This window comes from Chlorocebus sabaeus, chromosome 8 (assembly GCF_047675955.1).
Source record: "Chlorocebus sabaeus isolate Y175 chromosome 8, mChlSab1.0.hap1, whole genome shotgun sequence".
Taxonomy (NCBI): domain Eukaryota; kingdom Metazoa; phylum Chordata; class Mammalia; order Primates; family Cercopithecidae; genus Chlorocebus; species Chlorocebus sabaeus.
In genome coordinates this window covers 27,022,476-27,035,286 of record NC_132911.1, presented here as the reverse complement: position 1 = coordinate 27,035,286, position 12,811 = coordinate 27,022,476, and the positions used below count along the sequence as shown (strand labels likewise).

The 12,811-nt window shown below is 51.4% G+C and overlaps 1 protein-coding gene across 4 annotated transcripts in view; it reads right to left on the bottom strand.

The window, feature by feature from the left end:
- Nucleotides 1–12,811, bottom strand: part of PTK2B (protein tyrosine kinase 2 beta) — a 133,932-nt gene that overhangs the window by 20,717 nt on the left and 100,404 nt on the right. For all 4 annotated transcript variants that reach the window (XM_007961992.3, XM_007961988.3, XM_007961989.3 and 1 more), the window contains exons 6-18: nucleotides 8,700–8,762; nucleotides 8,436–8,490; nucleotides 7,844–7,984; nucleotides 7,392–7,466; nucleotides 6,512–6,613; nucleotides 5,972–6,089; nucleotides 5,374–5,413; nucleotides 4,950–4,996; nucleotides 3,697–3,747; nucleotides 3,122–3,219; nucleotides 2,243–2,327; nucleotides 1,956–2,056; nucleotides 1,558–1,673 (exon numbers count right to left, since the gene is read on the bottom strand). In XM_007961992.3, coding sequence (XP_007960183.1) covers nucleotides 1,558–1,673; nucleotides 1,956–2,056; nucleotides 2,243–2,327; nucleotides 3,122–3,219; nucleotides 3,697–3,747; nucleotides 4,950–4,996; nucleotides 5,374–5,413; nucleotides 5,972–6,089; nucleotides 6,512–6,613; nucleotides 7,392–7,466; nucleotides 7,844–7,984; nucleotides 8,436–8,490; nucleotides 8,700–8,762 — 1,092 coding nt within the window. The remainder of the gene's footprint in view (nucleotides 1–1,557; nucleotides 1,674–1,955; nucleotides 2,057–2,242; nucleotides 2,328–3,121; nucleotides 3,220–3,696; nucleotides 3,748–4,949; nucleotides 4,997–5,373; nucleotides 5,414–5,971; nucleotides 6,090–6,511; nucleotides 6,614–7,391; nucleotides 7,467–7,843; nucleotides 7,985–8,435; nucleotides 8,491–8,699; nucleotides 8,763–12,811) is intronic.

Below are 12,811 nucleotides of genomic sequence, written 5' to 3'. Positions count from 1 at the left end.
CTTGCTATAGCACAGCTCAGGTAGGAGCCCAGCTGGCCCCTCTGCACCCCAACATGCACAGGTGCTTTGCCATCTCCTTCCCTCTTGCTGTCGGGCTCTGTCTCCCATCACCCCTTCATGCATCTCCAGCTTGAAGCCTGGCTCAGATTCCTGGCATCTGCTATACTCCACTTCTGTGCTGTTGCCTACACTGTCCCCCATGCCAGGGAGGCTGTCACCTGGTGATTCTTTAAGGATAAACTCCAACCACTTCCCTGAACACAGGTATTCTCTCTCATCTGCGTTTCCACAGTACGGGTTAGGCCTTTGGTATAGCAGGAGTGGCAGCGGCGGCACAGCTAACTCTGATGGGGCACTGAGGATACTAGGATCGCACGAGAGCTTCACACACCATGAGTCATGACACAGAGACCCTCAGACCCCCCTGGTGCAGGGGAGGAGACCGGACCCAGGGAGCTGAAGGAACTTGCCCAGCAGGTCACCGGTGGAAAAGGGTGTTGCCCAGGTAGGCTACTCCAGAGCTGAGCTCTCGCTCCTCCCAGGAGATGCACCACTGACTCAGTTTACCCTGTGTTCTTGCCATCACTCCCAACCCCAAACTAGTTTGCCTGCTTGCTTCTCACAGGCAGGCTCCACTTTCTAGTGTTTGTTTTATAGTTGAAATGATGACTTAAAAGCACGGCAACTTCAAATGAACAAACCAAAGAAACAAATCTATCCTCCCACCACCTTTGTCCTGACAATTGATTTCTCTAGTTTGACCCTCATGCTAGAAGGTAAGCTTCACAAGGAAAAGGAGTTTTGCTTGTTTTCAATGCGACTTTGTCCCAGAGCCTAGGTCAGTGCCTGGCACTGAGAGGTGAGAGGTGTTCCATAGTGCTTGTCGGACGGATAAATGAATGAACAAATGAACGAACAAATGAATGAATGCACGTTTTTTTCCCCTGATGTGGCTTTCCATAGAATCAGGCACAAGGCCACAGAGCCAATGTCAATGGTTGGTAATGTCCAACCACTAACCCCTCGGGGGTCAAGCTCTCATGGCAGGGAATGGGAACAAAGCCAGGCAGAACAGGGGCCAACTCCACAGCCACAGGGAGGCTTGGACTCGGCAGTCCAGGGGTGCCAGGAACCAGGATGGTGTCCAGGTCAGGACCTCAGGATTTTTCTGGCCCTCCTCCAGCCCAGTCCCTTCTTCCTAGGCCACGTGCCACCAAGCCGGTGAGCTGGAGGTGAGCGAGCTCTAAGGAAGGTTGGGGGCCATTTCCTGGCACTCACAGGGGAGGGGCTAGAAGGTCTTGAGCTATAGACAGACACCTCGAACTTCAGAGTTACTCCTAACAACCCCATGAGGTACATACAGTACCTGCAACGTTACAGATTAGGAGACAGGGTCAGAGAGGTTGCTCAAGTGCTCGAAGCTGCCGGGACAGGCAGGGCCAATGCTGGGATTCCAACACTGCTCTGTGTCACCCACAAACCCTGCTTCTACCAGATGCCTTGAGGATCCGGTGAAGGCCTGGCTTCCACACCGCTGGCCATCCCCTCCACCCCTACCTGTGCACGCAGTTGATGCTCTCCAGGTAGGCCATGGCTTTGCAAATCTGCAGCGAGTATAGCACGAGGGTGAGCACCTTCAGGGAATTCTTGTTCCGCTCCAGGTAGTGGCCCAGCTGCGGGAATGGGGAGGTGCCATCAAGACCCCTGGTTGGTCCTGGCACGGAGCCAGGGGGCCAGGGTGCTGGCAGCTCCTGACCCTTCCCTGGGGGTGGCGGGAGACAAACCCAAAGCTGGCAAAATGTTCCAGCAACTTCCTTGACAAACAGGGCCTCTGGCTTGTTCTAGCTGAATACAGAAGCCAGGAAGCTGGGAGGCATGGGCTGTGCTCTGAATGCCTCCCAATGCTGCAGCTCAGGGGTCACCACAGAGTCCCTCTTCTACCACCTCCAGCTCACCTCCCCGTAGGGATACAATTCCATGATGATCCAGGTGGGCTCCTCTTCAATGATGCCGATCAGCCTCACGATGTGCGGGTGGTCAAGGTTCTTCATGATCACTGCAGTCGGGGGGCAAGAGGGACGGGTGGGGCGGCTCAAAGGTCCAATTCAGAAAAAGCCTTTGCTTTTCCAGCAAGGGGAACGGGGACCCCTCCTCCAACATGGTCCCTGCACTGCTCATCCCTCCCTTCCCAGGCCCAAGCCCCTCCCATCTTGGAGGCCTGGTTGGTCTCAGGGGTCCCTACCTGCCTCGCTCATGAATTTCTCCTTGTTGTCCAAAGTGCAGTCTTTCTTGCAGGTCTTGACAGCTACGTTGATTTTCTCCCCTTTCTGTAACAAGAGTGTGTTCAGGACCCCTTGGTCCAGCCCAGCGCCCAGCAGAATGTTCCCTCCTGGCCTCCCCATGGCCTCCTGCAGACTTTGCCACCAGCCAAGGTCCTTTTCTCCTATGTCTCTCTTCTTCTCCCCTTTGTCTTCCTCTCCTCTCCTTCCCCACTCCCCTTATTCTTGATCAGGGTCTGTTAGAACTGAAAAGGGCTTTAGTGGTCAGATGAGTCAAGCCGCTCTTGACTCATCCATCCAGATGAGGACACTGAGACTGAGGGGCTGTGTGACCTGCCCAAAGCCAGAGGCACCTGCAGGCAATTATCAGGCGTGGAGGCTGGGCTGTTTTCTTTCTCTCTTTTTATCGTTGGATTTTACATTCTTGCTGCCTCTTTCTTTTTTCCCCTGGGCCTGCTAGAATCGTGACCACAGTGGTCAGCCTTGCCCTCCCTCGTCACTGGCCTTGACACTAACTCCAGATCCTGCCTCGCCTTTTCTCAGAACTGTCTTTATCCTGCCGCCCCCTTTGTATTCTCCCACCAAGAATCAGTGACCCTTCTCCAGGTTCTCCCTGTATCTCCATCCCTGGTATTTTGCTACCCTTCTTGAAAATGACTCTAGCCTCCATCATTCTTTGAGTATTTAATAAATACCATCGTGCCCAGTGGACAAGGGGCCCTTAGAGACAAGGGGTCCCAAGTGGATGAAGGCTGTGCCAACTCCAACCTGCTCAGATTCAAGCTCTGTCTCACCCTACCGACACATGGAAAAGGAGTGTCAGGGAAGATCCTGGAACTCACGTGATTTGTGTAGACACCTTCATAGACCTCTCCAAAAAAGCCTTCCCCAAGAATACGATTCAGGACCACATCTTCACGGGCAATGCCATACTGTGAACCTGCACAGATGGAGAAAACAGTCGCAGATCACAGAGATTGGTGGTGCCCCGCAGGGAACCTGAGTGTCTGCAGGCTCCAAAGGCAGGCGTCACCAGATCTGTAACACCTCAGCCAAGATCCAGGGGCTGGGCTGGGGAAATGGGGGTATAGAATGTTCCATTGTCTCAGGGAAGAGCCATCCCCCTGCTCCCTCTGAAGGCTGGGTCCCAGGTCCAAGTTATTAGAATCCCCACCCAGGTCCAAGTTATTAGAATCCCCACACAGCTCCATGGGCACACAAAAGGGCAATCAGTATAGGGAGAAAAAAAAAATCTCAGCTTTCAAATCCACGGCATCTCAGGTTTGCCACTGTCTAAGCCTAGCACGAAGGGAGGATAAAGGAGGAAAAGAACATTCCCTGTGGTGTCACCAGTGTCCTTGCCATGTCATTTCACAGGGCCTTGACTGCGGTCGCTGTGGCGGGGTTGAGAACCTACCTCCAGGCCTTCGCAGGGTTTCGTCGGGAATCTCTGCATAGATGTCCGACTCTGGAATGACAGGAAGAAGCGCAGACGTGGACAAGATGCCCTCGGTGGGCACCGCCAGGAATCAGGTGTGAGGATCCCCGGTGGAGGCCAGTGGAGACCAAGGTGATAGGAGGAAAAGTCAGGCATGTCCCGGGCTCCCAACCCAGGTTTTAGAGTGGCCACAGAGCCCAGGGCACCTTGGCTGAACTCCCTGCTCTCTGCTTCCCAACTTGCATTATTTAGGGCAAGTTGGTTAATCTCCCTTAATCTCAGTTTCCCCTTCTATGAAATGAATACTGGGGGATGCTGTAAAGATTGAATCAAATAATACCTGTTGCATGTTTAATACCACTAAGGACTAGATGTTTGTGTACCTCCCAAATTCCTTTGTTGAAGCCCTAACTCCCAATGCGATGGGATTAGGAGGTGGGGCCTTTGGGAGGCAGTGCAGTCCTGAGTGTGGGGCCTGCATAATGGGATCCGTGCCCCTATAAGCAGAAGAAGAGAGGCTAGAACTCTCTCTTCATCACGTGAGCCCACAGTGAAAGGACAGTTATCTGCAAATGAGGATTAAAGCCCTCACCAGATGCAGACTCAGCCAGCACCTTGATCTTGGACTTCCAGCCTCTAGAACTGTGAGCAATAAAGTATCTGGTTTTAAGCCATGCAGTCTACAGTATTTTGTTACGGCAGGCCAAGCTGCCTAAGATAAACATGGTGCCATGTACTAAGTACTCAATACACACTAGCAATTACTATTCATGATTTTTTTTTTTTTTTTTTGGAGATGTAATCTTGCTGGGTTGACATGCTGGAGTGCAGTGGTGCGATCTCAGCTCACTGCAACCTCCGCCTCCTGGGTTCAAGCTATTTTCCTGTCTCAGTCGCCCAAGTAGCTGGGACTACAGGCACATGCCACCATGCCCATCCAATTTTTGTACATTTAGTAGAGATGGGGTGTCACCATGTTGGTCAGGATGGTCTCGATTTCTTGACATCATGCTCCACCCACCTTGGCCTCCCAAAGTGCTGGGATTACAGGCGTGAGCCACTGCACCCAGCCACAATTCATGATATTTTAAAGCCATCATTGAGAAGTTATGGGGGAGGATCGTTTTCCTGTAACTTGGAGGACACCCTCGGCAATGTCATGAGAGCAGGCAGCGGGGAGCAAGCAGACAGGAGGCAACTGGAGCAGGTGGAGGATGCAGCAGGTAGCTCACCTATGCTGCAGCTCTCTGAGAAGTGGGACCGCCGGGCCTCCAGGTTTCTGTAGGAGGTGAGAGGGCAGAAGCCAGGTGAGCTCAGAGTCCAGTAATGCTCCCCTGGGTAGCCTCAGCCCGCCCTCTCCTCCTGCCCCCTGGGGAGAAGTAGTCTGTCCAGATTAGCAATGACCTGGGAGCACAGCCAAGGCTGCCAGGGGCTGGAGTTGGGGGACAGCAGCAACCCCCCAGGACAACACCAGGTGGCCTGAAGGCAAAGAAATATTCCTGCAGGTATTTACTGGGAGGGAAAGATCATCTTTTTTCAGGGTTCTCCTGGGCCTGAAAACCAGAAACTATGGAGGTGGGGACTCCCAGTTTCTTCTTCCTCTTAGTAGCACAGCCTAAGCTCAGGGCCCCGTCCTCTGTACCCCACTGTACTCACAGCATGGGGATCTGGGGCAGGCTGTTCCGCTTCTCGCCATCTAGGAAGAGAGGAGGAAAGAGGAGGTTGGAGCTGGGGACACAGGGGCCTAAGTGGGTGACTGACCTCCTCGCTATTCCTAAAAGGGACCCTCCTCCCACCCCAGCCCCTAATTCCATTCTCTTCTAGCCTGGGAGTGAGGGAGGCCTTGAGCCAGAACTGGAATCCTCCTTGGAGGCTGCCTCAGGCCAGATTTCGCCTACTCCACCTGGGACCCCTGCTTCCTGATTAAGGAAGACCCAAGACCCAAGACCCAAGATGGAGACACACACAGGCGGGACCAGCCTTGTTCTAGTGATGGCTTTGAGCTTGCTGGGGCTAAAACGCTTCTCCTCCAGAAGCTGCCTCTCTGTGGACGTTGACTAGCAGGGCTGTGGGTAGGTGGACCAGCCAGGGCTTAAAGCCCAAGATGGGCCCACTGGAAGCTTCCCGCTGGGCTGTGGGGGAAGCCTCCTCATTCACTTATCCATCAGCCACTTAGCTTCTGCCACTCTGCCTCTGGGGACTCAGGTGTGCTGCCACCCATGGTCCAGCCACTTTACCTTTAAATGGAACCCACCTTTCCCAGGATGGACAATGAGAGAGCCTTGGTGCTCCCCCTGCAGCCGGCAGTAGCCATCTATGAGGTCAGCCATGTTCTCAGCCTCTGCCAGGGACGAGGTTTTGATGGACAAGGCCTGAGGAACAGAGACCGGCCAAGGGTGAAACCCCAGAGCGTTGGCTAGAGACCACCCCCAGGGCTGGTGAACAGATGGCAGGACCCCTGCCACAACCCTTGCCTGGATGCCAATGTTGTCTGCACCTCTCCTGGGGCCCTACCCTGGAGTTCAGACTGCATTCTGTCACCCCTTTCACCTGTACGCCCATGCTCTCCAAAGGCCAGTCCCAGGCCTCACTTATTTTGGCCTCTGAGCACACAGCACAATTTATCATCATCCTGGTACCTTTTGTCTAAGAACTTGGTGTGGTTTTCTTAACACGATCCCCAAAGCCAGGAAGCTCCTGGCCTCCTGCGTGCCATGGACTTCTGGTCTGAGCAAGAGCTCCCAACTTGCCATCATATCCCCTGCAGAGCTGCCAGGTGCCCAGAGACACTCACCTGGGGGGCACCTTCAATGCCCAGCTGCAGTACCGCCTGGCCCTCCTCCAGTGGCAGGCACCTGATGGACCTGATCTGCTTGAACTCAGCCAGGCAGGTGGGCTGCGGGAAAAGAAGGGGAACCTTCAGACCATCCCACTACCAGGACCGGGCCATGCAGATTGGTCAGTATGGGGGAGCTGGGGTGAGGAGGAACTGGGTTCTCTGGGAGATGAAGAGAGAATCAAAGACTGTTAAGACTAGAAGGATCTTCTAGTTCAGGAGTGTCCAATCTTTTGGCTTCCCTGGGCCACACTGGAAGAAGAATTGTCTTGGGCCACACATAAAATACACTAACACTACTTGATGAGTGTAAAAAAAAATCGCACAAAAATCTCATGTTTTAAGAAAGTTTACGAATTTGTGTTGGGCTGCATTCAAAGCCGTCCTGGGACCACAAGCTTGATCTAGACCAAGCCCCTCCCTATGCCAAGGAGAAAATGAGATCTAGAGAAAGCCAGGACTTGCTCAAGGTCACGTGCCAAGCTGGCAGTGGAGCCAGGACTGGACCCAGGTCCCCTGGCTTCCAAGGGAATCATGCCTCATATTGTCACTGAAAGGGCAACACTGCTGAGCTCTGCGAGTAATCATAGTGGCCCTGTCTCCCCTCCCACCACCTCTGTGTAGATGACAGCCACGGGGATGTAAAGGGCCATCTGCCCCACGATGCCATCTCCAAACGCTCTCCACTGCTGCTCACGCCAGGGCATGGCCTTAGAAAGGACTCTGCTCTCAGCAACGGGGGCAAGAAGAGCTGAAGGGGCAGACAGGGCGGGAGGCAGCAGAGAGGGGAAGGCCTCCCCGCTTGGGGCTGGGTGGGGCAACCCCCCAGTCTTTCTACCTTTGCGTCCTGACTGGTCAGCTGGCGGATCCCTTTAGGGCCAATGACCAGGTCCACAGTAATGTTCCATCCTTGCTGGAATAAAAGGAGAGGGGACTGTTGTCCCAGAGCTGCCCTCCCCATTCTTCAGAAACTTGAAGAAAAGCTCCCTAAGTTAGACACAGGCCACCGTTTCCTGGGTCTCCAGCTCTTTCCCGCTGAAACCCTGGCCATATAGATGTTCCCCTCCTGACACCTTTCCTGTCCTGCCCACCTCCCAGAGCTGGAGGCCAAAATTTCAGTGCCTGCTTCAGGCAAGGGGATGCTCGTGACTTCCACTGTCAGCAGGTCAGCGAGGCTCTGCTGCCTGAGAATCTGCAGCAACTGCAGCGTCTCCCTGCCCCCTCCTGGCCCCCTTTCCCGAGAGGCCTGGGATCCAGGTCAGGGAGAGGCTCAAGAGAGCCTGCCATTACAATGAGTTCACAGCGGTAGGTCTCCTGGTCAATGTTGGCGAAGCCTGCGAGAGTGTTGAAGAACTTCATGACGCACTCCTCCTCCCTGAGCGAGGCGTACTGCTGGAAGGTCTGCTGGATCATCTTCCGGAACTGTTTGGGCTGAGGGAGGGGATGGGCAGTGTGAGCAAGGCCCACTCCTCCCAGGTCTCACTCCTTCCCTTAGGGTCTCACTGAGAGACTGCCCGCTGCTCGAAAATGATCCCCAGCGCCTTTGCCCCCAAAGCAGCTGTGATCTATGACTTAAAACGCACACCCATTGTCTCAAGGGAGACTCCCCATACCCCTATGAAGGAAGTGGAGGGGGCAAGGGGTAGCTTCCCAGTACTGGGGCCACAGAGCTGATCAGGCCTGTATGCGGAGCAGGAGCCCAGGCATGTCACAGTTGGATCCCCAGCCCCAGAGAGGACTCCTGGGTGCATTTAATGGTCCTGTGTCCAAATGCCCAAGGCTATGCAGATGCCCTGGCTTCTCTGAGTATCCCCAGTCTCATCCCTTCCACTCTAGTCTTGGGAATCAGCACAAAGAGGTCCTCGCCCATTGGTTTCCTCACCTTTAAATTCTCCTGCATCTGCTTTGGGAAAAACAAGTCCAGCCCCACTTCCTTTCTGCAAAAAGGAAGAAAAAGGCACCATGTGACTCCCCCTGACCCCCATCCCCGGACTGCGGGCCAATCAGGAAGAGGTGAGAAGGCTTTGGGACCTGGAGACGGGCCCTGTGGGGCTCTAGTCTGGGGAGGGGTGGAGGAGAGGGTGAGGAGGAAAAGTACACATGGAAGGACAGGAAGGGAGGGGAGGTGGGCGACCCCAGAACTTACTCTAGGAGCTCGAAGTTGGACTTCTTGTCAAGGGCATTGTGGGGCATATCCTTGAAGAACCGCCTGGAGAAAGAGGTGGTGGAGAGGGGGCTGAAGGCTGGAGAATGAGGGGGTCAGACCCAGGGCACCTCAGGCCACTAGAAGCCCCCTTCCCCTGCCATATATGGGAATCACCAGGAGAAAGGAAGTTAGGAAAGTCATAAAATTTAGTATTTTGACCTGTGAGGAAAAGGAAACCCCCACAAATTTCATTCCAAGAAAAGACTCCAGCCTTGGATCCTAGGAAACTCACTCTAGGAATGGGTAGATACAGGGCTGAGGAGGAAGATGGTGGCTTCATCTGTGGCCTCTCAGAACAAAGACCCAAGGCAGCCAAGGCTTGAATGATCAGCCTAGGAACACCGACCTTCACCTGCAGGTCCTGGGGGACTCTTGTGATTTCCTTTTCACTTATTTGCTATCTCTGAGATATTATATGTGTGTATGTTTGTGTGTTCATTTAGATACTTGCTAAATGTAGCACTGTATATATACAAACTTGAGGACTTATAGAAGAAGAAAATAAAGTTATCCATAGTCTAACCAGAGGAGACAGCTATTATACTTTACTCATATTCTTTAAGTCTCATTTCCCCTAAAAATGTATGCTTTGATAAATACTTTTATGTAATTGTGGCTTAAGCTGAGACCAAACAGCTAACGTCCTCACATGTGCCAGCCTCCCTTCCCTGTCTGGGTCACTGTGTCTAGTAATTTCATTGACTGCTGCAGACATTATCCTACTCCTGATCTTATATTAAAGTCATTCAGTGTTCCTTTAATTCAGGCATCCTTATAAATATCTGGTAAAACTTTTGTGCAACTAATACTATAAGCAGAGTGAGGGAAGTAACTTATGATTCAAAAGCAATGACTTTTAGACAGTTCACTGTGTTTAGAAAATAGGAAGGTTAGGTCGGGCGTGGTGGCTCACGACTGTAATCCCAGCACTTAAGGAGGCCAAGGCAGGCGGATCACAAGGTCAAGAGATTGAGACCATCCTGGCCAACATGGTGAAACCTTGTCTCTACTAAAAACACAAAAATTAGCTGGGCGTGGTAGCGCATGCCTGTAGTCCTAGCTACTCGGGAGGCTGCAGGAGAATCACTTGAACCCAGGAGGCGGAGGTTGCAGGGAGCCAAGATTGCACCATTGCACTCCAGCATGGGAGTGAAACTCTGTCTCAAAAAAATGGAAAAGAAGACGCTCAAGGCATGAAATCATAGAGGAAATACCCAATAAAAATGTAAAACATAAAATGCTATATCCTTAACAATTTTTAATAAACGGTGTCTTTGAATATATTGTCAAGCAAAATAAGTAGTTACCTCTTAAGAAATATGGTCCCAATTTTGCACTCTGTGCCCTAGCCTGAGACACTGGGCAATGTCTGGAGATAGTTCTGGTTATCATACCTCGTTGGCGTAGGGGGCTGGTAGTGCTACCAGCCTCAAGTGGGTAGAGACCAGGGATACTGCTAAACTTCCTTCAATGCACAGGAAGCCAACTCCCAACGCCCCCTAACAAAGAAGCATCCAGCCCCAAATGTCACTAGTAGTGAGGCTAGAAAACCCTGGGAATTTGATCCAAGAAAAGAACTTAGAAAACTAAGAAGATGGGTCCTTCCCTACCCTTACTTCTCTGTACTGGGTATCTGACAGAGGGAGGTAAGCAATGGTGCCTGAGATGGGATGTTCTTGCTAAGGGCAGATGTGCAGAATTGGAAACCAGAAGACTGGCAGATAGGAATGACATTCAGATGTAGCGAAGGTCCCCAACCCCCGGACCATGGACTGGTACTGGTCCGTGGCCTGTTAGGAAGCCGGTCGCAGAGCAGGATGTGAGCAGTGGGTGAGTGACTGACGTTTCATCTGTATTTACAGCTGTCCCCCATCACTTGCTATATTGCCTGAGTTCCATCTCCTGTCAGATCAGTGGCGACATTAGATTCTCATAGGAGTGTGAACCCTATTGTGAACCATGTATGAAAGGGATCTAGGTTTCACGCTCCTTAAGAGAATCCAATGCTCAGTGATCTGTCACTCCCTCCTATCACATCCAGATGGACCGTCTAGTTGCAGGAAGACAAGCTTAGGGCTCGCACTGATTCTACATTATGGTGAGTTGTACATTTATTTTATTATATATTACAATGTAATAATAATAGAAATAAAGTACACAATAAATATAATGTGCTTGAATCATCCCGAAACCATCCCCCCCCCCCACCCCCGGTCCATGGAAAAACTGTCTTCCACGAAACTGGTCCCTGGTGCCCAAAAGTTTGGGGGCCTCTGAGGTATAGGACATGAGAAGCCTACCCAGGATCCTCCCCTGGATGGAAGCTCCTCCTCCTCTTCCTCCTCCCACTTGAAGAGTGCCTGCAGTTAAGATCGCCAAATTCCATACGATTGACCATGGCAGCTTTAGAAAACGTTTCAAGCCAGTGTTACCTGCTCGACCTCCGCAGTAATAAGAAACCTTAGGGTGATTATAGGTAGCTTGGCCATCTGTAGTTCCCCTGGGTTGAGTGAGCCATAAAATATACGCCTCAGTAACTGAACACATTGGCTTGCTGTACACAGCTATTTGATTCTAACAGAATAAACGTTGGCAAAGGTCCACTGAGGAAGAAGATTTCAGTCCTTTCAGAGTTATCCATTTATTCAGCTATGTATTGAGCTCTTATGTGCCAGGCAAAGGCAGCACCCATTCTGACTCTAGGGATTTGACAGAATTTCACAATCTGGTGCACGGGGACATGTCATTGCCTCACAGAGCTCTGCGCAAGTACAGTGGTATTGCAAAGGAGGATGGAGGGGGTCAGGATGGGGCAGAAAAGGCTTCAAGATGAAGAGACCCTTAGGCTGGCTTGATGAGAAGAGCAGATGGTCACACTGCTTGTAATTGACACCTCATAGGCTCACGCTGAGGTTTCCTGTGTATGTAGAGGACAGGCAGGTAACACGGGCTCAGTACGTTTTCTAAAGGTGCCAGAAGATGGAAGAGTTTACTAGGCTGGAAAGGGAAATGAGAAGACTGTGCCAGGCAGGAGGGATGCATTGCCCACCCATGGGGTGAGATCTGCTTCCCAGCCACAAAGGAGAGTAGTTTCCTAAAGCCACTCCAGGCTTACGATCTGTTGTTGAATGAATAAATGAACTTTGAGACTTGTGAAGAAAGAATTTGGAAGGCTGGGATATTTAAATATTACATTTTTAAAAACAGAGTTAGCTAAATGAAAGGGTAAACACATTTTGAAATTAACACTGAGCAATTAAGGCACATAAAAAAAAACCCACCATTTTAGCATGATCAAGGTGGTAGTGAATGGAAAAATGTTTTATTAGGATAAAGGAAGCTCAGCTAGCACATCGAGGTCGCCCCAAACTCCTGAATCCAGCTTGCTTAGCCCACTCCCTGTGTCCCGGATGGCCCTTCACTCAGGCATAGAAGATCATTTACATAGTCACCATTGACAAAAGTGTCCAATCACTCAGATGTGCCACAATCTGGGTGTTTCTAACATTTGTAGCAACTGAACATCTTGGGAACGTCTGGGAGAACTAGTAACCATCACTCAAGGGAGACGCTGCTCTCCCCAGCAAGGTAGCTTCCCAATCTTCTGTGCTGAGTCCCATCTCAGCTGCTCTCCAGGGGCACCCAGGTCTCCCAAATATGCCTGAACCGCCATCACTCAGTGAGGCCGTGCCTACCTGGAGTGCCCTCTAGTGCCTGACTGGTCCTTCCAGTTCAAGACTGCAATTTTGAGTCGCTAACACCAGGTGGACAGCGGTGGAGTCTATAATCAGATACAGGCCTATGACTGATACCCCGGTAAGGACAGCAGAAAATAAGGAAACAACGAAATCAAATCCAGTTGGTTTCTTTTTTTCTTCTAAACATCAATAGAAATTAACTACAAACCAAGATACCTTTTGATGCAAAGCAAGCTGTGTGTTGTTTCTCTAATCTTTATTTATTATCAGTTACTTAACTAATCTGGGGTTAAACATTCACTCTGTGTTGTTGTTGTTGTTGTTGTTGTTGTTGTTGTTTTAGGGCTCTGCTGG